This window comes from Pelodiscus sinensis, chromosome 4 (assembly GCF_049634645.1).
Source record: "Pelodiscus sinensis isolate JC-2024 chromosome 4, ASM4963464v1, whole genome shotgun sequence".
Classification (NCBI taxonomy): Eukaryota; Metazoa; Chordata; order Testudines; family Trionychidae; genus Pelodiscus; species Pelodiscus sinensis.
The window spans coordinates 125699826-125723583 of NC_134714.1; the positions used below are offsets into that span (position 1 = coordinate 125699826).

At 58.1% G+C, this 23758-nt stretch overlaps 1 protein-coding gene across 6 annotated transcripts in view; it reads right to left on the reverse strand.

Moving 5' to 3' along the window:
* Window positions 1–23758, reverse strand: part of SYT7 (synaptotagmin 7) — a 164637-nt gene that overhangs the window by 76652 nt on the left and 64227 nt on the right. For all 6 annotated transcript variants that reach the window (XM_075928449.1, XM_075928450.1, XM_075928451.1 and 3 more), the window contains exon 2: window positions 6339–6442. In XM_075928449.1, coding sequence (XP_075784564.1) covers window positions 6339–6442 — 104 coding nt within the window. The remainder of the gene's footprint in view (window positions 1–6338; window positions 6443–23758) is intronic.

Here is a 23758-nt window from a genome sequence, read left to right on the forward strand (position 1 = left end):
CTGGGGTGAATGGCACAGGGGGGAACTGGCCACAAAGGGATGGGTCTTTGGGGGAGGTCGAAGAAAATGAAACTCGCAGTGCAATGTCCACTCGGTCCAATGGGAGCTGGACTTGCTTCCAGCTGTATCCAGCCGACCTGCCAATCTCGGGCAGACGGGCGCTGAGATACATGGCACGGCTCTGGACGGGCGGGCCGAGGGGAGCTCTGCTATCTGACATGCCGGGACAGCCACTGCGGGTCAGCTTCCCTTTCCCCTTTATCCCACTTTGTCCTGCACGCGCCCCTCCCCCGGCTCTAGGGGGACTGGGACAATGTGCATCGTGAGGCACTGACAGCCACTGAACCAATGGAAACCACTTCAGACTAGGGAGTGCGGCAGCAGCCCCTGCACCTGCTCTGCCCTTTGCCCAGGTGAGACACTGTTCCCCAGGCAGCCACGTGCTGAGGGAAGCTGCGAGGTAGGGAGAGGGGAAGCAGCAGCAGCTTCTCCCTGGCAGGAGCTGGGCTCCCCAGTCACCTAACTGGCTCTTTGGGTAACTAGCTAAGCAGACCTGCTCCTTGGGTAGGGCCACACCCTCACCTGGTGCTCGAGATCCCACGACTGCCAGGCCCCCTCTGGGGCTCTGGCCCGTTGGGCTGTGGAGGGGCAGTGCCCGGCTGGTCAGCCCCTGGCTCCCTCGGCCAAAGGGGTGACTGCTCCGTCTGCCGAGGTCTGAGGGCGGAGATGCTTCTGCGACTGCCGATTCCTGCCACCGCTCCCTGGCATCGCCTCGGAGCTCGCCAACGTCACAGGGCAAGGTGGGAATTTGATTTCCCAGACTCAGTCAGTAGGATAAAGGGGCTCCCCACGCCCCCTTCCTCCCAACCCTCTCCTGGCCCCTGCCACCCAGTCCAGTCCTGTCCACGCCCAGGGCCTCATCAGAGAGGGAGGGAAACAACACCCCGTGTCTTGCCCCTGGGCGGGGTGGGAGGGCTGTGATCCCACGACCATCCCTCGGGGGTGTTCGCCAGGCGTTCTCACGGTAGCCCCACTGCAGGGTATCACCAGGCCAGCATGACTCGCTGCAGGCCGAATCAGCCACAGAGAGCAAAGGGAGACCCAGCACAAGTCACTGGAGGACACAGCGACACTGTAGCCCTGACCGTGGTGGGGAGCCCTTTGGCACTGCAAGTCCAGCCCCTCCCAGCAGGGGGCACTGCAGAGAAGGGGCTGTTGGATGTGGAAGGAGCCTCCGGCTACTGCCGTGCCAGCCGCTCCCAGCTGAGGGCGGCTGCAGGAAACAGAACAGGAGCGATACCAGAGGTTCCTGGCCTGCAGTCTGGGCAGCCTTTGGCATGGGCCATCGGGTAGTGCTGCTGCCTCCTTGTCCCCCGTATTGAATGACATTCAATGAAGCTAGAAGCACATACGCTCCTGCTCCATGGCGGGGAGGCTGGCGTGGCCACAGGGCCACAGTGCGGGGGTGACGTCCCTGAGACCATCTCCAGATGAAACCTGGGCTGTGCCGGGGACCAGGGGGTCCATCCCCTGGCTTTGATGCTACAGGCAGAGCAGGCAACCAGCCAGCCCACAGCCGGGCAGCCCTCACAAGGCCTCTGGAGCAGCCTCCCTGACAAGCCGGCGGTACAGGCGTGAGCGAGCCGGCTGTTGGCTGTGGACCAGCTGGGCTTGTTTCAGCTGCGTTGGGGTGGGGGGGGACGGGAGGTGAGAGGGTTTCACCTTCTTGCTTTTGCTTCTAAATGTAGCCGGCCGGAAGAGCAGGCTGGTTCGTTAGCATTCTGGGCTGCCTGCGCTCCCCGGCGCGTGCAGACGGACAGACTGCGGCGGCTGCGACCTTCCCTCCCTCATCAGCCGCGGCTCCCGACAGGTGGCACATGCCAGCAGCCGCTGCATTAACTCTCATTAGCCCCGGAGAAGCTAGAGGACCTGCCAGGCTCTTTCTCCTTAGCCACGCAGAGGAGGCGAGGCAGGGGAGGAGAGCATGTGATCGGGGCGGCTGCTGCTACAACACAGAGATGCTGAGCCGACACAGCTCCTCCTGTGTCTCACTGGGTTGGTGGGAAGGGTGGTGCTGTCTTGCTTGCTGCCGGCTAGGCAATGCTCTCTCAGTGTAGGGGGGCGGGTGGGTAAGGGAGGCCAGGTAGGGAAGACCATGGTTGGCTGGTGGATGGCGGGGTGGGGTGGGGGGGACTTTGATTCAGGTGACATAGGAAGATAGGGAGACTTTCCTCACTACGGCACGGATCTTCAGCTGGCTGAGCAGACCAGCTAGGAGCTGTGATTCAGCGACCTTGGGAGAGGATTCCTCCCTCTGTCCTCAGTGCCCAGTCCAGCCACCCTGGCTTGGCCCTGGCTCGACACAAATCTGACCCTGAAGTGCTTTCTTGGACAGAACTCTCCCACCTTCCAGGGCACCAACCCTGGTACTGGGAACAGGATGCGTCTGAGGGAGGCAGGGTGTGGGTGGGGGGGAAAACAGATGGGTCTTCAGCACAAGGAATCCACCCTTCAGCCCAGGCAGCTGGTCACCACAGCTCCCTGGCCCCAGGGAGCCAGCCACCTAGCTCCACTCCTCTGCCTGCTACACTCAGGCAGTCTGGAGAGCTAGCCCCAGGCAACAGCCAGGACTGTCCTTCCCCTCCCAGCGAGTCCTTGTTTCTCTCACGTGGCTGGCTGAAGTGTTTTTGAACCTGGCCCCAGGCCCAGTGACGGCTGTATGGGGAGCTCTTCAATTCATCTCACTTCCTCGCAGGCTGCCTGGTTTATTAATTTGGCTGCCGGCCGCAGGGCTTTACTTATTAATGTGGCTGTATCGCTGCTTAACTCTCCTGTTTGTGAATGTAAACATCCTCGGCCCGCCTCGGCGTTCCACACACCAGCCTGCCCCGGCCATAAATCCCAGGAACCAAACAGCCTGGATCTGGGCAGGACTGGGGGGATGGGTTCTGCCACCTTCAAAGGAGCGAGCTGGTTAGCAGGCATACGCTAGGGTGGAGCCGCCCTGATACCTGCTGCAGGGCTGGGGAAGGAGAGCTGGCTGTGCGTGTGAAGGTGCAGTAGCCGAGAAGACGACCCCATGCATTTTCCTCGGGAAAGACAGATGCTGTCTCCTTTTAACGCCAGTGCTAAAAAGGTGCCATTGAATGGGTTCTGGTGCCCTGCCTCTCCCTCTCGGGCCCACAGAGGCAGGAAGGGGCGGCGCTGTGATTCCTAGCACTGTGTTGGCTGTTTGGAGAGCGAACAAAAAAAAAAAAAAGAATCAAAAATAGCCGCCTTCTGAGCACTCGAGCCACGTTCCAATCCCAGCCGGGCAGAGAGGCTCCACGGAGGAAGGAAATCAAACGGAACATGAATCCTGGACAGGACGGCACTGGGGCGGACGAAGGGCGGAGGCCGCAGGGCACTCTGGGAAATTTGGCCAGGGACCATGTGGCATGGTGGGTAGGAAGGGCAGTGTCTATTCCTTAGTCCACGAGGGGGTAGCGGCGCAGGGCTGTGTAGCCTGCCTCCCTCTGTGCTGCTCATGCCGATGCAGCGCACGAGCAGAGCAGGAGAGGGGCCAGCTCATTACCATGCATCACCAATAGATATATTTATTTTGAAAACTTCCCTTGATGCCGCACAAAACATTGTCACCCAAACATTTAATTATCACGTCTTTGAAGGAGCAAAATAAAAGCTGCAGCCTCCACCGCGGAGCCTCCCTCAGCAAATGCCTCTCACTGGCTGCACCACCGTCACTGTGGGGTGGGAATCTTGGGACGCCGGACCCCAGGCTGCCCACACAGCAAGGGATGACACCTCGACTAACCCTTCTGTGAACCCCAGCGACTGCCCTTCTACCTGTTACTGACACCCCAAGTGGCTCTCCTCCCCACACTACCTTCGCTCTGCCTCTCACTGCATACCCCATTGTGTCTCCACACACATCTCATCCTGCACCCCAAATTAAACTCTTCTCTCATATACCCCCATTCCTCCTCATGCTGTGCCCTCAGTATTCCCCCTCTTATTCAAACTGGGTACAGTTTTGTTTACACAGAAGAGGAAGCATTTTATCCCCCGCGCTCACACCCCAATTTGTTTCTGCTCCCTGACTCTCTCTGAATGCAATTAGATTTATTTGGCTGTGGTTGATTCCTATAACAAGCAACTTTCTTTCTGCAGGGGGAAAGAAAGCAAGCGCTGCTGTTAGGAAAGTTACATTTTATCACTCTGCTATTTCATTAACAATCTGAATGAATTAATAAGTAAAGGACCTTGCTGATACTCCAAATTAATGAAACAGCAGCTACCCCAATCAGAGGTGAATGGAAGAGCTGCTACTTCTCAGAAGGCAAGTGCGTTCTTAGAAATGGGAACTGCGAGGCGGAAAATCAAGCCTTGATGGTTTCCAGTTTCAAGAGGCATAAAGAGCAGCATCAGTGCGTGTCCAAATGAAACATCTTATTCCCGGAGATTAGGCTTTGTAAGTGCAGAATTCTGTCAGAATAAAGTGGTCTTTTAAAGTAACATTAGGGGAAATTTGAATTAAAAAAAAACCTCTACAACTCAGGAATGGATGGTTAAATTTCTGACAATCCCCTTAACTCTGCCCCAGGATCCCTGGCCATCCTCCACCAAGGTCACAGTGGCTCTCAGCAGCTGTCACATGGGACTAAAGATAGTCCCATAGGTAAGAATTATCCAAATAGCACCTTCCAACCTCGCTTCCTGCTCTGTACAGGGAAAGAGAGCTCTGCAAGGTATTAGGTGAGAGCTAGAGTGAACTGAGGGCAGCGTTTTAATATTCTTCAGATACAAGACCTAGCCAGTAAGAGTCCTCGCTCCATCAGCAGGCAGCACACAGCTGATGGTGACATGTGCCAGACATTGCAAGACTCAGGAGGTGGCTGGGTGTGATCGCCCCCCTCCTTGGGTATGGATGTGAGGGACTGTGCAGCGGAAGGCACGTGCTGACTGAGGTGTGAGGAGGCTGCAAAGCCAGGAGCACCTGTCTCCTCCATAGGGAGCGGGGAACAAATACAGGCAACCTAGGGATCTGCAGCCAGCATGGGGGGTAGGTAGACCTGGGGTGCAAAGGGCAGCTGGAGACTCTGACCCCTCCAGGAACGTGGGGAAACCGCACTGGTCTCTCCAGCCAGGCTGGGGTGAGGGAAGGTATAGTCTCTGGGCTGCACGGTGACCAAAGCCTGTTCACACTGCAGGTATACGGCAGGCCTCGCCCAGGGGAGACTGGGCTGGGTTCTGCTGAGGCCTGGCCAGTATCTTCTCTTGGTCACCTATGTGCCTGGTGGGGCATTCCCGCTCCCCATGTACACTGCTCTTTTGCAGGACCTACGAGGGGCTGGGGCTCAGGGAAGCCTCAGGAAAGCTCGGCCCTTTCGCTTGCTCTCTCGATTGCTTTCCCTGGCTGTAAAGGAAAACCCAGTGGGGCAAAGTGGGCCTGAGAGGGGTCGCAGCTGGACCGTGCTTAGTGCTCTGACCCGCCCCCTCAGGCAGGAAATCTCAGCTGAGAGAAGGCTCTTGCTAGGTTTGGGGCTTGATTCAGGCTGGGAAGAAGGGAAGAGGAAAATTTTAAAAAGGAAACTGCCAGCCACTGTACCAGGTCAAGCTGTACTGGTGTCAGCGACAGCGGGGCTCCTAGCAACTAGACCCCGCCCTTGGTAGCTGCTCTGAGTTTGGAGCTACTCCACGTTTTGTGGGAGCAGGATGAGGCTGCTCTGAGTCTGAGGCTGCCCCACATTCTGCAGGGAGCTGGGGTGACTGCTCTGAATTTGGGGCTGCCCCACATTCTGCAGGGAGCTGGGGCCTGATGGCTGGAGCCACATTGCCCTTTGGTGAGCACACATGGGGGGGACCCTAAGGCAGGGGGGTCCCTAAGGTGGGGGGGCCCACCCTTGTGTGCATTTGGGGGGCTGGGCTGGAATCCGACCATTACGGGTGAGGAATCACTGGGACTGTGGGGCCTCTGCTTGGGGGTGTGGCACTGCTTATTCAGGAGATGTGCCCCCCAAACTCCCTCTCTGCTTTCCACCTGCAGCTCTGCCAGCCCCATGTCCTCTCTGGCTGAGCCCCGGCCCTGCGTGTCTGCTCCTCTCCCCACTGGACTGGCTGGGACACTGTGGCCATACCTGGGCTGGTCTCCCTGTCCTGCCTCTCTCAGGGTTTTCACTAGGCACTGGCTGCCTGTTCTGTCCCCTGAGCAGCGTAGCTAAGTTACCTCGGTAAGCGTTGTGTGTGCCACACGGCAGCCCCACCGCCTCGCCCCCCAGCTCCGGACCCGGCCGACCCCCGGGCAGCAGGGCCTCCTGCCTCCGAGTCACAGCACTTACCAGTTTGCGCTGGCACCACTGGCAGATCCCGCACAGGACGATGGTGACGCTAAGGCTGACGGTGATGATGGCTGAAACCAGGAGGACATCGCGGGAGGGCACCCCTGGCAAGAGGAAACCGCAAGGTCAGGCTCCTTGGGGGGCACAACAGGGCTAGCAAAAGAGGGACACAAAGCTCCCGCTGGTCTGCTCTGCCCTGAGCCGACCCCCCCGCACAGCTCAGGGCAGCCAGCAGTGTGATACCCCTCGTTTCCCCAGACAGAGGGAGTGGCATGGAACAGCCAACAGCAAAATTCCCCCCACCCTCGCCCAGATGGAGGGAGTGGCATGGAACAGCCAGCAGCAAGATCCCCCACGTTTCCCCACACAGAGGGAGTGGCATGGAACAGCCCACCCAGATGGAGGGAGTGGCAAGAGACAGCAAGCAGCGAGAGATGCCCACCCTTGCCCAGACAGAGGGAGGGGCATGGGACAGCCAGCAGGGGAGCTGCCTGCCCTCACCCAGATATGGTGCACTATGGGATTCCCAGCAATGAGAGCTGGTCCATCCTAACCCAGACAGAGTGCATTCTCCAGATCAGAGCCATTGGACCAAACCTAGAGCATGTGTGCCGCACTGGCATTCCAACCCAGATCAGGCTCCCGGTGGGACGGGCACTCTAAAAATACTCCCTGAGAACAGCCGCTGTCTAGGAGTTAACCATCTCGCTTACACAAAGCCAAATACAGCACAACAGGAGTCAGGCCGAGCCAGGCCAGCCTTGCTTCTTCGTGGCTCTCACATGACACTGTAGCCAGATCTATCCAACCTCCTCTCCAGGGATGGGCACGGAGTAGGTAATATTGCAGTGGGAGCGCCCATCTGCGAAGCATACCCCATGCATTGCATACCAGGCATTGTGGTGAGGACACACGCTTCCACATCTGACCTGTTCATTTTCTACAATGTGCCAGCCTGCAGGGTGTGGCTGACAAAGTACAATAGGGACAGTTCATCCCTGGACAGTTTGAATTAACCTGCCTCTCCGATCCACTGTCATTCTCTAATGGAGTCAACAAACTAATAACACAGATATTCTGGGCCTGGCAGTGTGTCATCAATAGGTAACAGGGTACTGCAGTCCACGTGCCTGTTGCATATTTCTACACAGGAGCAGGGGACTGGCTAGACAGAAGAGTATGGAAGGGAGGCATGGCTGATGGGCTTTCTAAAGAGTCGTGACCACGTGCCTCATGAGATGTTGTAAGGAAATTAAGTCATCGCCGGGCGAGAAGTAAACTTCTGTCCTTGATTAGAAACTGGGTTAAAGACAGAAAGCAAAGGGGAGGCACAAACGCTCCAATTCTGACACAGCTAATGGTGTCGTGCTTCAATGTCCCATCCATTTGGTCGGACATCTGGCTGGAATGTGAAGTGGCAAAATGCGCAGCTGCCACAGCCCTGATTTAATTGAGTGAATACTAGCAAAAGCCGTAAGGAAGGCTTCAGTGAATCTAGGAGATGAGGACAAGGCAACGGGCTATGAAATTCAGCAGAGATAAGTGCAGGATAATGCATGTTGGAAGGAACATTTTGAACTACTCCTACCCCGTGATGAGCTCTAAATTAACCATAACCACTCAGGAAAAAGGCAGAGTGCCACCGCAGCCGTCTCAGCAGAAACCTCGCAGTGCAGAGGCAGGCAGGCAGAATTGCAAACAAGGTGTTTAGGCAAGAAAGGGATACAGAAAAAAAATGGAGTATCAAAGTGCAGCTATTTCAACGCCATTTTGTACCTCAACAAGGTGCCCTCACCCGGAATCACGTGTGCCACGCTGGGCAATCTATCTGCTCACCACATTTGTAGCCCTCTGGCCCCACCGCATCTAGCTCCTTTGAAAGGACACAGCAGAGGCGATCCAGAGAAGGACAAAGGAAATGACCCAGTGCACAGACAAACTTCATGTGCACAGAGATTACAAGGATTAGGACGGTTTGGTTAGAGGGGAGGGGAATAAGAAAGGACGTGCCAGAGACCTATGAAATGATGAATACAGAGAGGGTCAAGTCAGTGCTCACACTTGCTCGGAGCAGGAAAGATCCAGTTCAGCTAAAAGGCAAGCCAGCTCCAGCTAACGAAAGTCAACACCTTTCTGCACAAAGTGTAATGAACCCGTTGAACTCCTTGGCACAGGATGTCAGGGGAGACATAAGCTGAGCAGACTCCCAAAGGGCCAGACATGTACAGGACCATGAAGCATCTCTGCTGTTACACCCACTGCGATCCAAACAGATCCTGAGAGGAGCCAAATTCTATCCCTGAAACATTCTCCTCTGCTCTTCCCCACTCCGTGATGAGCATGCAAATCTGCTCCCCTCCCACTGGCCGGCTCCTGGCTCTGCCTCCCCGCCCCACTGAGGATCACACAACTGCCGCCCTCCTTCACACAGAAGAGTCGCATTCGGAAAGTTTTTCATGTAGCTTGAGCTGGTAAGTTGCAACTGAGCAATGAGGAGGAGAAGCCCGCTCCCCACAACAAATACAAGGGACCTGATCTCTCATGTTTCAAGACCCAGGCCCCCCTCTAAGAGGCTGGAGCTAGGAAGAACCCTCCTCGAGGGGCAAGTGAGCACGCAGCAGGCCGTTCGGGGGAAGCACGTGCAGCCGAGCATTGCTGGACACTGCACAGCTGGCTAGAGGCACCGGTATCCGGCTGGTTCTCGTGCTGCTGAGAGTCACCTCTAGTGCAATGGATCAGCAGGGAGCGGTCCCATTAATTTCATTGCTGGTCACGGTGCATTTCCCTAAGTGCCAATCCGTCCCTGGGGGAGGCCTGCCCCGGCAGCAGTGCTGCAGCACTCCAATCTCACTGCAAATGGGCCTGATTACTCGGCTCTGGGCTCTCCCGGCTCCTTGGCTTTGGAGAATGAGTCACCTTTGTTTACTCAAGCCTGAAAGCCGGAATCTCCCTGTCTCCTGAACCCTTCCATTATCTCCCTCATTGCTTCCCTCTTAGGGAACCCAGCAAGCGGAGGCGGGACTGGGAGAAGACGCTGGAAGGACGCCAGTCTGACATTTCTCTCCCCTGGGCATGGCACGGCATGAGTCACAGCAACACAAACTCACCTGAGGGCCCCACTACCCAACCTCGCTCTAGAGTAGGACCAGCAAGGACAGAGGGGAGGGCAGGATCCCTGATCCAGAGGGGCCAGTTGCCATGGTGCCCTTAGTGACATGCTTAGTGGAACCCAGACCTTCCGCTATCAGCCTCAGCCTGACCAGAAGCAGGGACCTAGGAGTGGAAGGCTCCACACTGGTGCTCCTTGTAACATGAGGACTTAGGCGCCTGCCCCGGAGAGATTCAGATGCCACCCCGCTGATTAGCAGAGTGCCCACAGCTGCCCATAGGTGGCAGAATGTGTTTCTACTGGTGGTGCACATTCATACCTTCCTTGGTGCGCAGAACAAAATGTATTCCACGTGGGTGGAAAAAATCAGAGGGAACCTTGTTCTGCACTCCATTCCGCATCCGCTGAGCTGTGGCCTCCTCAGCTCCGAGGGCCTGTGAGAGCCAGAGACCTAACTGCAAACGGGTCTCTACTCCAGGCCCCTCCTTATCACCCTCCCCTGTTGGGTGATTTACATTCCCATCATGGCGAAAGGCTGCCTGGGCCCAGGAGGGGGCCAGCTTGGTACTGCGGGATCAAGGCTGGCAAGGGACAGCCAGAAAGAACTGGGCGTCGGCACTCGCCCTGGGAGCCCACGTCCTACGACAAGAAAACCCGATGGCAGTGCAAACAAATTCGCGTTGGGCACCTGCGCAAGACCCAGGCCGGGCTTACAGATATGTGGGGTGTGAAATATAGAGTCACATGCATAACCCCCCTGTCACAGCACGGCCCGACAATCCCAAACTCCCAGAGACTGCGTGGGCAGTGCCGGTGCAGGGGAAGCTCCTGCCTCCTGGAGTTGGTTTTCTGGCTTGATGACAGGCTACAGGATTTGGCACATAAGCACCGCTGGAGACACATTGCCGCCCACACCGAAGGCTGCTCCCTGCAGCCCTTTGCCCACGCCCTGTCCGGTTTTCAGACGCCCTGAGCCGTGGAGGGCAGTGAGGGGAGGTCACGGCGCTTTCACTGGGAGGTCACTCTGCGGCCTCGCGACGCACACTGGAGGCGCTGTCTAAATAATAATCAATGCCAATGCATAATTAATGGCTGCAATAAGAGTCTATTAATAATTCAGGGCTCCAGACGCATGCCACTCTTGCGGCCACGGTCCGGCCACCCCTCAGCTCTGCTCCAGGCTAGAGCATGAGACCCAGTTACACCCCCCACCCACCTCAGCTCAGGCCGCTTCATCAGATGCCTCCATTGACTGGGGGGGGGGGTCATAAGGGCCATCGCAAAGCAGGAGGCTTCACCCTCATTCGTGCCTCATCCTCCAGGCCCCTGCGTCTCTCCAGCCGGAGACGCACGCTGCCAGCCACACGCCTCTGCCCGGGGAGGGAGCGGGACTGACGGCGGCGCAGGAGACGCCTGTGTAATTTGTCTGCCGAGGCAGCGGCGAGACAGAGAAGCCCAGTCTTGCTTATCAGCAGCGGTGGGAGAACCAGAGACTTGTGCAGCCCCCTGTGCTCAGGCAGGCGGCGATAAGCTAGGACTGAAGCAGAGTCCCCTACCCCCGCCTCAGATCACCCTGCCTGAGACTAGCTCTTGTGTCACTTGGCTTCCTCCCACCCAAAGACGGGAACACAAAGGGGACTGGTCTCAATAACACACAGCCTCCAACCTGCCGCCCCCGGCCCATGCAAGTCATCAGAACGGAGGCCTGGCTGGGATGCTGCAGGTGAAAAGACAGCCTGGGAATCTGACTCTTGGCACGCCGGCCTTGGCTCTCCCAGGCACAGCCAGGATAAGCCGGGTCAACACTTGGTCGGGAGACCTGAGCCAGTCGGCTGATAGTCGGCTGACAGCAGCGGCGGGCTGCCGGAGGCACTGCTGGGGGGATGCAGGACGCGACACTTTCATCTTGGAGCCTGTCGGGATCCGAGGTCCCAGCATGGGGTGGGGGAACCTGTGCTGCTGGAGACGCTGGGGCAAGCGGATTATTGATGCAGCCACAAGGACATGTCGGGGGGTCTCAGGCTGAAATCAGTTCAGGGGAGTCACCCCCTGGTGAAATCGGATCAGCAGGCGGAGTAAAGTCATGGTACCCTAGGCAGCCACGTGCTGTGTATGGGCTCTGGCTGCCCCCATCCCCATCCCACGTCCACCTTTCCTGGCTCAGCGCCAGACCAGCTGCCCCCCATCCCACTTCTGGCCGGCCCTCTCCCCACACGGATCAGCCCCGCTCACCAGGCAGAGGTGAGAAGCCCTCGTGGGCTGGAGGACTCAGATGGAGCAAGAGGCTGCCAGCAACAGGCGGCTGGAGAGAAGCAGCACTTCCCCCTTAAACGTGCCACTCCTCAATGGCCGGCTGTGCCGCCGCCTGCTGCTACAACGTGCTCCAGGCCGTCAGCTCTCCTGGACTGGATGCCACTGCAGTAAATGGTCGGGGAAAGTTGGCAACCCCCTTTCCCCCGCCGTGTCAGCCCCTCTACCCTCCTGTGGAGCGGCCGGGGGGCGCCAGTGCTGGGCTGCATAGGGCAGTGGTTCCCAACCTTTTTTATGCCCCGGACCAGCAAACCCATTCACAAACTTTTGGCGGACTGGTAACCTTTTATTTGCGTATTTGCATACTGGTGCAAATAATGAATATGCAAATATGCAAATAAAATGTTGCCTGTCTGCCTATCCCCAACCCAGCCCCTTGCTCCCCAGTGCCTAACAGCCTTTAACCTTTGTGCCCTTTGACCTCTGACCCCTACAGCCCATGTCAACACACTCTTGGCCCGTGACCTCCCCCCCACACCCTCACCCAACACCCCTTTGTCCCCACCCTCATGCTGCCCCACAGCAAGGCTGCCCCCAGGGAGCATGGCTGTTACTGTGCGCAGGCAGGGGGCGTGGCAGTTGGTGGTGCACCCCGTCCCCAAGCACGTCTTGCACCCCCACAAGTGGGGGAGAGGCAGTATCCCGGCAACCACCATTACCGAGGAGGGAGGGAGGCACCCCCTGCCCCACCGCCTCCTGCTGCTGCCTCAGCCACCACGGCTGCCGGTGCTAAGCCACTGCGAACAACCAGCTTGAACTCCAGCAGCCGCCATGGCCCGGCAGCCAGCGGTTGGCAGAGCAGCACTGGTCCACAGATGGGTGGTTGAGAACCGCTGGCATAGGGCGTCAGCACCGAGAGGGACGGCCCTGAGCATCCTGGCCTCTGGAGGTCACCAAAGCACCTCTGCCCAGGCCTTGGCCAAATTCCAGCCACACTCTTCACAGTCGGGGTAAAGTTGTGCAGAAGCCAGAGCTTTCCTGGGGGCCAGTCCCAGCCTGTGGAACGAACTCCCCTAGGAACTATGGACCAGCACAAACCTTCCCCACCTTCCACTCCCAACTTTTCAGGCGCCTTTTTGTCACTTTGCCTTCTCTGACATGACACACAGCAACATGCACAGGGAAACCGTCCCCCTCCCCCACGCACAAGACTCCCCTGCGCACACTCCTGTCCCCTGGGGGAGGCTGAGAGAGCAAACATGGGACATATTAGTCACACTGGGTAATGCATGGCTGGAAGGCATCCAGACACTACGACGAGGAGAGGAGAGAGAGAAAACTCTTGTTCCCTTGCAGTTACAACCCCTGGATCAGAAGTTCTCGACCTTTTCCATACCGTGACCCCGGGCTACAACACAACAAGTTTCAGGGATGCCCTCCCCTGCCCCCAGCTAGCCATAAAGACAAGGAGGGGTATTCATGACCCCCTAAAACATGCTGTGGGTCAAAATCCGCAGGCTGAGCACCCCAGGTCAGAAGAAACTTTTTCACCTCCTGGCTATGTCTACACTCGTGGCTTCTTGCCCAAGAATCCGCAGACCATCTACACTGCCCGCCCGCTCTTGTGCAAGGAAATTGACAGTACGGCGTGGTAAGAGAGGGCTTCTTGCGCAAGAGCTGTGCTCTTTTTAACAGGTGTAAGCCCTCTTGCACTGGAGCTCTTGTGCAAGAGGGCAGTGTGGACGCTCGGCAGGGATTTCTTGCACAAGAAAGCCCTATGGCTAAAATGGCCATCAGAGCTTTCTTGCGCAAGAGAGCGTCCACACTGCCATGGGAGCTCTTGCGCAAAAGCACAGCTCGCACATGGCAGTGGGGACGTTTTCTTGTACAAGAACCCTTGCGCAAGATGTTCTTGTGCAAGAAGCTGCGAGTGTAGACATAACCCCTGTCTCTCCACACTTACGTTCCTGAGACACACCTGCCTTTTCCCACCCCCAAACTGGCTGCCTTTCAGTCGGGAGCGAGTGACCCCACTTTTAATTCTACTCGCCCCATCCCCCTGATGAGACTTCCTGTGCTGGGCAGCTCTTAGGGAAAGGTACAGCGTAAGCGCACAATAAAACAGGCAGGATCGCAGATCAGACTCGGGTGTCCCCAGGAGGGCCCCCCCGGCTGCACCGCTTTGCGAACGCTCCCAGCTTTCCTCCAAAAGAACGGTCTCTTCTCAGTTGTCAAAAGGGCTGGGGAGGCGTTAGCGTTGGGCTCTCTTAACTGACCAGCCCCAGACGTCGCATTGCTAGAACGCTGCCCAGAGATCTGAGCCGAGCCTCACAGCCCCGCGGGAGAGAATTATCCTCCCCATTTCACAGATGGGGCACCAGAGGCAGAGAGAGATTGAAGTGACTTGCCCTGGCTCAAGCAACCAGCAATGTTACAGCCAGATCTCACCGTTCCGGGCCTTCTTTGGACATCAGACGGTCAATGTGGAGGCTAAAGTAGGGTGACTAGAGAACAAGTGTGCAGCCTGTTGATAGGGGAAGGAGAGGGAGGCAAAGGGGCCCGGGGCTCCTAGCCACCACCACTGTTATTGCAGCAGTAGCTGGTGTCCTGGGTCCTTGAAATCACCACTAGAGTGCTGCACAGCATGGTCCAGGCAGCTCTGAGGGATGGCTGCACCCGCCCCTTCTGCCTGAGGTCCTGCTCCTTCTTGAAGCATAGATCTGGCCCCCAGGAGCCAGTGAGGCTTTTAACTCCCCTGACGTGTGAAAAATCGGGATGGGACAGGGCAGGTAATAGGTGCCTATATAAGACCAAGCCCCGAATATCAGGACTGTCCCTTTAAAATCAGAACAGGTCACACTAGGCTACAGGCACACTGGAAACTGGGTTAGGAACCTTTGGCTCAGCTTTTTGAGAGCGGTGGGGAAGTCTCTCGCATTCACAGTCTCTACCTCCACGTGGGGTACACGCCATACTGCAGCTCAAAGCAGGGTTCTGAGCCAGATGCTGGAATCTCTGGGGGGATGTTCTACAGCCTGTGGCTCACAAGAAAGACTAGATCAGGGATCGGCAACCTTTTCAAACCCAAGAGCCGAACGGTGTCCTAAATTCAGAACAAGCGGTCAGCAGAGAGCCAACACGCCCCTTTGCAGGACTGTAAAGGTACAACTTCATGTTATTGGTAACTGATGTGATGATTAATAACAGCAGAAATGAAACATTGTGCGCACAGACTTTATTTAACGGGACTCTTGCTGCTGCATCTTTTCGCGCCTTTCTCTGTGGTTTACATCACAACTGGTCAAGTTCAGGTTCATGCAGGCATTCCAGCTACATGAGTAATGACATATTTTTTACATTCTGAATTCATTTTTCATTTGAATTTTAAAAGTTGCGTGTATTCTGGGAATGACAAAAGGGCCAGATTTGGCTCCAAACGGAGCCATATTTGGCTGGAGAGCCATAGGTTGCAGACCTCTGGACTAGATGGCCTTTTCTGGCTGGAAAAAATCTATTCATCTCCTTGCCCTGACTCGGCTAGGACCTCTGAGGTGCTTGACATGAGTCAAAATTGTGTCAGTAGCTGCCTTCCTCCTGCAAGGCTTGGAGGTATAAATAAAGCTGGGTTTTGAGTGATCTGAGCCCTAGGGAAAAAATCAAATATCTTCCATGGTGACTCTTTGTCCCTGCACGTTTGGGTCTCTTAATGCAGCAGCAAGTTTCACCGGGAGACACTTTAAGGACTTGCTGCTGAGTGGAGGGACAGCAGCACAAACCCTACCCCAACGGGGTCACTCTTCCTGGGGCTCAGAAGCGGGGCCTTGCAAACGGAAAGGCCCCCAAGAGCCGTGTGCTGTGGATAAATCACCGGGGCAGCTGGTGTTTCGTGCCGGGCTCAGAAGGAGACAAGGACCAAAGCTGCTCACAAAAAGATGTAATTTATCACTCCACACAGCCACTCTTGCAGTGTGCTGGAGAGCAGCCAGCCCCCGAGGCCCTCTCTGAACAAGGGTGATGCTGGCGTGGACTGACCGGAGACCTACACATCAGTGCCGGGAAGAGAGAAGAAAATGTAATACAGACAGGCCCGGACTGAGTTCAGATGTACCCTTGCAATCCTGAGCATCGGGAGCAGCTGTCTGCAGCATGTCTACTGGGGGCTGAAATGCCCGGCGGAGGTGTCCGAGTGTCAGCCGGAGCTGGGCTGGAGTCCTTCTGCGGTGCCCACGTTTGCAAACCGCAAAGGGACAAATTCCTTTGCTCCACCTCACGGCGCTCCCCTGCAGTCAATGCCTCAGCCCCCAGACTCACCATCCCCTACGATGGGGGGGAACATTTTTTTGGTTGGGGGCAGCTGACCCACAGAAAAATCAGTCGAGGACCACACACAGATGAGAAGCAGGAACCACCCCCCCACTCATGTGGCCCCCAATTGAGAAGGAGAAAGACACTCCCCACATTCCCCTCCCACACCAGAGCCTGGGGGGGCCCCCGCCTACTAGACTGTGTGCTCCAGCCACAATGGTGGGGCAGCAGGAGGGCTGGAGCGCCAGCATGGGCTCCCCAATGCCGTGGGGGCCCTGAGCCTCAGGGGGCCACATCCAGGCAAGCCGGGGGCTGCAGCCAGCCCCCGGGCCTGAGGTTCCCCACTCCTGCCTTACAGCAGAACCTGCCTCAGTTTCCCCACAGCGAGCTTCAGCCTCGACTTGCCACAGAGATGACTTGCTGCGGTGACTTGGTTCTCTCAATCAAAGTCCACCTCCCGCCAGGACATCCACATCCAACACACACGCACACCACACAAAGCCTTTGCCTTCGCTTCCACCACAGCCCGGCCCCTGCTTCCCCAGGGTTCTGTCTTCTCCAGTTCAGGAACTCTTCTGCCCACCGCTCTGGGCTCAGCTTTCACCGGGCCTGTGGTCCTTCCCATCTCTCCCCTCAGCCACTCCTGGGCTCCTCTGGGTTGGGCAGCCACCCCCAGCCTCCTTTCACCCTTTGCCAGCCTTGTGCTGTCCTCTCCTGCCCACTCCCCACCACTTCTTCCGGAGTCCGACTCGCCACGCGCCACAGAGATAGCAGGGCAGGGCTAATTAACAGGGCCGTCCTGCCCTCAAACCACTGGCCCGCCCTGCTGCAGCCCCACCCTCCTGCCCTCCGCTGCACCTTTGCAGGCCCCTCCGGGGACCGTCCTGATCGTCGACTCTCTCGTCTGCCTCACAGAGGCCAGGGAGTGTCACCAGGGATTCCTGCCCCAAGCCCGTAGCACCTGGCTAAATGCAGCAAAGGCCCCGGCTTGGCTGAAGGACTGCAGCCCCACATCCCACCAACGCGTGCGGGTCCCACGGATCCATGACCCGCCCCCAGTCTCCCGGGTTCAAAATCAGCACGTGCCCAACCTGCGTCTGTCGAGCTCCAGCATCTAGCCACCGCCGGCTGGTGAGGGCTGGATCGGTCCCGTCCTCTGCACAGGTGTGGCCGAGCCCTCCCCGGACACCCCCCTTGGGCTCAGCTGGCGGGGAGATATTTATTGCCTCGGGGTTGGGGGGCAGGTTATTATTAGCGCACCAGTTCCGCAGGCCTTTCGTCAATGTCGGCAGTGAACTGCCTGGGCTCAGGAATAGAGATTGCGCTGTTTCGGGACAGGGATAACAGTGAGCACCAGGGACTGTTTTAAAATACCTCCTTGAACGTTGGGTGCCAGGGACAAGCCCACCTGGATGCTGGAACAGGAACCTGCCAGGGCCCTCGGGAAGGGTTAAGCCCAGAGATGGGCAAAATATGACCCTGTGGGCCACATACGACCCACCACACATTTGGATCCAGCCCACCCTGCTCTTCCAGGCTGTTAACGTGCACCCAGCTGTGCCACCCGCTGGGAGCTGCCTACGAAAAGTGTCTCCCAGCTACGGCCTGCACCTGGCACCCCTGCCCCACATCATAACTCCCTTCTGCATTCAAACCCCCTCCCAGACCTGCATCCCCTTCCTGCACCCAAATCCCCTGCCTGGATCTCCCTCCTGCACCCAAACTCCATCTCGGATCCTGCACTCCCTCCATTAATATGATAGCAAAGTGCAGCCCGTGACCACTCACCAAATACTTGGAAACCCAACCCCTGTGAAAATCATTGCCCACCCTGCTTAAGCCAGTGACTGAGGGAGGAACAGGCAGCGAGTTCATGCCCAAGAGAGGGCAGGAAGCTTGAGGTTGAGAGTTTAAAGGCCTGGCATGAATTTGGAGCAGGCCAGAAATAAGGATTTGATTCAAAGCCTGTTACTTCCATGGAAAGACACCCACCAACATCACTGCAGAGTGGATCAAACCCCACAGGAAAAATAAGTGGTCACTTCTCATCAAGGAAGGCTGGTCTAGCGGTTAAGCCAGCAGACTGGGCTCAGGAAATCAGCTTTCATTCCCCAGCCCTGACACAGTCTCCCCACAGGACCTTGGTCAAGTCACTCCATCTCTCCATATCTAAGCTGCCCATCAGTGCAAAGGGAATCGTCGCTATTCCAGTCTCCCACCCTGCGTCTGTGCAGCACAATGTGGCCCCAATCTCGGTTGGACCCACCAGGATACAAAGGAGCACTTTTGTCATCTCTGTGTGCCAGAGACTGATGAGTCCACCACAAGCTAAGCTGAACAAGGCAGGTGTTTCAGCTCAAGCACTTGAGCATCACACATCAATATGGAGAGATCCCTGGTACCAAGCGCATGGCTAATGACCCACCTAGGGCCTGGCCTACGTTACTCTGCCGTCACACGCATTACAGCAAGCAGGAATTCAGAGCAGCGTGCCCCCATGGCACAGAACTAGGACTGGTTTGTTAATGACTTGGATCGGGAGTTGAATATTAAGGCAGCCAATCTTGCTGATGACACAGAATGCTTTCGGTTCGCAGACTCCGGAGGGCTGCACGGCTGTCCGAAGGGAGTGAAGAGAACAATGTAATTGGCCAACAGCGTGGCAGGCCAAATTCCTGCTAGACAAGTGTGAAGAAAGGCCCTTTGGAAGGAATGATTTAAACGGCTCACACCCGGACGGGTTTGAATTACTGATAACCTCTCCGGACAGAGTCCCAGGGGCACAGCACACAGCTCAGTCGAGCCGCCTGCTGCTGAGTGCAGAAGCGGCCAGTGTGGGGTACAGGAGCAAATAACGTGCTAGGTGCAGTGTTAATATGAGGCCAGGGCATAAAAGAGCAAATACAAAAGGAGGCGAACCCATGACCCCAAGCTGAGGCGCGACTCCACTCAGGGCACCGGAGCAGGGAGAGGAGAGGAGGCAGAAGGAGGGGCCCACAGGAAGAGCCTGCACCAAATGGCAGGGATCTAATGCACAGTGGGGCAGGGTTGGGGTGGCTTTCTGCCACTTTGTGATGGGAAAAGGCCATAGATGTAAATCAGATGGTGGCTCCAGGCCCATCTGATTTACAAAGTCAACACCAAGAGTGCTGGTGTATACACACCCTGAGGTGCATGGGAGAGGAAGGCTTGCCCAGTGGTTAAAGCACCAGCCTTCCCTTTGGGAGACGGGGCGGCCAGTTCCCTGCCCTGCGGTATGCTGCCTGCTTGATGACAGGCAGGTCATTGCCCCCTCTGTGCCGCGGTTTCCCAGCCTGGAAATGAGGAAGAGAACACAGCTCTGCCTCACAGGGGTGCACCAAGCCAGTGAAGGTCTCAGGGATGGAGGGCTGGAACAGCCCGGGCCCATACAGTTGGGGGGTGGGAGCGGCGCTGGAACAGCCTGGGCCCGTACGGCTGGGGGGTGGGAGCAGGGCTGGAACAGCCCGGGCCCATACGGCTGGGGGGTGGGAGCGGGGCTGGAACAGCCCGGGCCCATATGGCTGGGGGGTGGGAGTGGGCCCATACAGCTGGGGGGTGGGAGCGGCGCTGGAACAGCCTGGGCCCATATGGCTGGGGGGTGGGAGTGGGGCTGGAACAGCCCAGGCCCATACAGCTCGGGGGTGGGAGCGGCGCTGGAACAGCCTGGGCCCATATGGCTGGGGGGTGGGAGTGGGGCTGGAACAGCCCGGGCCCGTACAGCTGGGGGGTGGGAGCGGCGCTGGAACAGCCCGGGCCCGTACAGCTGGGGGGTGGGAGCGGGGCTGGAACAGCCTGGGCCCCTACGGCTGGGGGGTGGGAGCAGGGCTGGAACAGCCTGGGCCCCTACGACTGGGGGTGGGAGCAGGGCTGGAACAGCCTGGGCCCCTACGGCTGGGGGGTGGGAGCAGGGCTGGAACAGCCTGGGCCCCTACGGCTGGGGGGTGGGAGCAGGGCTGGAACAGCCTGGGCCCCTACGACTGGGGGTGGGAGCAGGGCTGGAACAGCCTGGGCCCCTACAGCTGGGGGGTGGGAGCAGGGCTGGAACAGCCTGGGCCCCTACGGCTGGGGGGTGGGAGCAGGGCTGGAACAGCCCGGGCCCATACAGCTGGGGGGTGGGAGCAGGGCTGGAACAGCCCGGGCCCGTACGGCTGGGGGGTGGGAGCAGGGCTGGAACAGCCTGGGCCCATACGGCTGGGGGGTGGGAGCAGGGCTGGAACAGCCCGGGCCCATACAGCTGGGGGGTGGGAGCAGGGCTGGAACAGCCTGGGCCCATACGGCTGCGTTGTGGGCGCGACCCTACGCCCGCACAGCAAAGTGGCGGGAGCACATCCACTGCTGACGGCTGTCATGTTTCTCTTCGTAAACACTCTTCTGCCGGGGGCTGGCTGTCACCCTCCCAACTTTGTCACATTCTCATGCCCTCCTGGGATGCCAAGACCCAAGAGCTGATTGGCCGTGACACACGGAGAGCTGCCCACGGCTTGTCCGCCTTCTCCCCGGAGCTCCCTATAGTCTGTGCTGATCTTCTCCCGGAGCCGATGTGTCACCACTTCTCCAGCGCTGGCCCGAGGGGGCAGCCTCTTGGGACCTCAGCGAATTACACTAATGACTCCGTCGCTGTGTCACCACAACAGAGGAGCTATTCCTAGAGCACAGACGCAGCTTTTATTAATAACCCTCTGCAGAAGAGCAACCTCCCACACCCCTTCCATCACGTTCTGGGTGCTTCTCGCTCCTTCTGTCCTGTTTAATCTCATCTTTCCGCTGCTCCTCTCTTCTGGGCGGAGGGAGGAGAAGAGAAGTCACACCCACAGCTTTCCAACTACAGAGACTTTAGCAACAATCTGGATGGCGCACACGCCCTGTGAGCCAATAACTTTTGCAAAGCTCTCAGGTCTTCTGGCAGGGATGGTCTCTAGAAGCATCAAGTATTACACCCAAGCCCAGGCCAATCCGGTAATGATCACATACATCCCGAGGGAGGAGGGGAGTGCAAATAAAACTGCTCATTCAGCACAGACCCAGGGGCAGTTCTGGTATAGGAAAACACGACCAATGTAATCTGTCCATCAGGGCTGAATCTGGCCCCTGGGATACGTTCTTGGGAGAGGAGAGCCGAAAACAAGTTCAGAAGAGGCGATGCGACTGAAGGGGAGGAGCCAGGGTGTTGTGGGAAAGCACGGTGGAGGGCTGAGAGGATCTGGCCAGGGGTTGGCATTCTGAGCAGGGTATGCTGAGGATGGGAGTAGGGATATGACGGATTAGTCGACAGGTTAGTCAACTAGTTGCTCCCCTGCTCCCTAGCTGCCTCTATCAGCAAGGGGGGCGTGGAGAGAGGAGAAGGTGCTTCAAAGCAGCCTGGGACCCCGGTCTTCACGTGACACTTTCACCTTGGAAGCTACACTTCAAAGGCGGAGGCACCCTTTCGACTAATCGAATAGTCGATGCAAAATGCATCGACTATTCAATTAGCCCATTAGTCGATATTTAACATCCCTCGCTGGGAGCACAGAGTGATGCTAGACAGGCTATTATAGGCTGGTGGTACACGATGAGGTTTGGGAGGGAAGGGTTAGGGTTGCAGACTGACAGAGCTGAAGGGGTTGGAGGAAGACATGTGGCCTTTGGCAGGGTGTGTGAGGTTAGATGGGGTGAGAGATGAGCTTATACATTTATCCTCATTATGAGCTCAACTGTAAAAAGCAAGTGAAAGTTCATAAAATGTCACATAACCTATAACGACAATGGTTGATGGTCAAAGGTGCAGAGACAGACTGACTTGCGTCCAAACAATACGGCCTCCTGCCACTCCCGGGCTGTGTGAAGATCATGGCTGGTAAACAAGAGAAGTGTGAGACCAGAAATAAACAAAGTGACACAGGTGTGCTGGGAAAAAAAGGCTTAAGCACTGGATAAAATGAGGGGACGGGTCATTCCTCCCTCACTTCGTCTGGGCCCTTAAAGACTGAGACTTGGAGGGGAAGATTTCTGACAAGAGCAAGCTGCGCCTGGCTGCCACCTCCCCAGTCTCCTGGCGCCCTCACCCTGATCCTGACATGTCCTGTCCGACTCGGCCACACAGAGGGATACAGCCGACACTGCCAACTCCACCATCTCGGGAGCACCTCGGATGAGACTGTTCTCCTCCATGAATCCTTTCCCTTCCCCTCTCTAACCAATCTAACTTAGCTGGCCAAAATAGTATGTTCTGCAAACGGGCTGTGTGTAAGCCTGGATCAAGATGGCTGGGGCATGCAGGCCTGGGCAGGGTGTGTGGGGCTGGCTGGAGCGTGGAGGCCTGGGCAGGGTGTGTGGGGCTGGCTGGGGCGTGCAGGCCTGGGCAGGGTGTGTGGGGCTGGCTGGGGTGTGCAGGCCTGGGCAGGGTGTGTGGGGCTGGCTGGGGCGTGCAGGCCTGGGCAGGGTGTGTGGGGCTAGATGGGTGTGCAGGCCTGGGCAGGGTGTGTGGGGCTGGCTGGGGCGTGCAGGCCTGGGCAGGGTGTGTGGGGCTGGCTGGGGCGTGCAGGCCTGGGCAGGGTGTGTGGGGCTGGCTGGGGCATGCAGGCCTGGGCAGGGTGCGTGGGGCTGGCTGGGGCGTGCAGGCCTGGGTAGGGTGCTTGGGCTGGCTGGGGCGTGCAGGCCTGGGCAGGGTGTGTGGGGCTGGCTGGGGCGTGCAGGCCTGGGTAGGGTGCTTGGGCTGGCTGGGGCGTGCAGGCCTGGGCAGGGTGTGTGGGGCTGGCTGGGGCGTGCAGGCCTGGGCAGGGTGCTTGGGCTGGCTGGGGCGTGCAGGCCTGGGCAGGGTGTGTGGGGCTGGCTGGGACGTGCAGGCCTGGGCAGGGTGTGGGGCTGGCTGGGGCGTGCAGGCCTGGGCAGGGTGTGGGGCTGGCTGGGGCGTGCAGGCCTGGGCAGGGTGTGGGGCTGGCTGGGGCATGCAGGCCTGGGCAGGGTGTGTGGGGCTAGATGCCACATCTTGCACTCTCGGAGGCAGGCTCTGCTCCCCGGCTGTGCAGCGAAGCAGCCCCTGGCTGGGGTGGTGCGTGGTGGAAGGCAGAAGGCAGGAGAGGGGCACTGGGAGGCACAGCTCTTTCATACTCTCACACGGGGGGGGGGAGCGGTGGGGTTTGGCAATGAACAGTAACCCACTGAGATAAACAAGCAGCCCACAAGCAGGGCTGAAACTTCAAAAGGAAAACAGCACTGAGCACAGCGCCCTGGGGGCAGCCTGCTCCTGGCCACCCCTCTCAGCACTACAGGGCCTGGTAGGCCCAAATCCCTCCCCGGCCTCTGACTCCCCCTGAGCCCAACTCCCTGAGGGGCCGTAGGCTCAACTCTCCTGAGCCAGGACTCCGGGGAGTGCCCCGACTCCCTCCGAGCCCCCCTCTCGGATGGGCTCTGAGCCAGACTCTCTGAAGGCCTCAGAATTTGAGTCTTGCTGCACCTTTCCCCCCAGCTCATCATGAGCCTGACTCCTTGAGCGCTGGACCTCACGGCTGCCTGGCCTTAGTTAGCAAAGGCTGAGACTCCCTCCCGGACGTGCCCTGAGCCTCCCCCTGAACCCTGCCATGGGCCCAGCTCGCATGCTGGCTCTGAACCACTCCACATCCAGATCCTGCTGCCCCACCCGTCTCAATGGGACAGATCCTGTAGGAGAACGCAGCAAAGCAGAGCCCGAGCCACCGCTGGAGGGTTTCTGGTGGCCTCTGGCCCTGCCCCGCCGCAGTCTCCGCGCAGAGCTGTG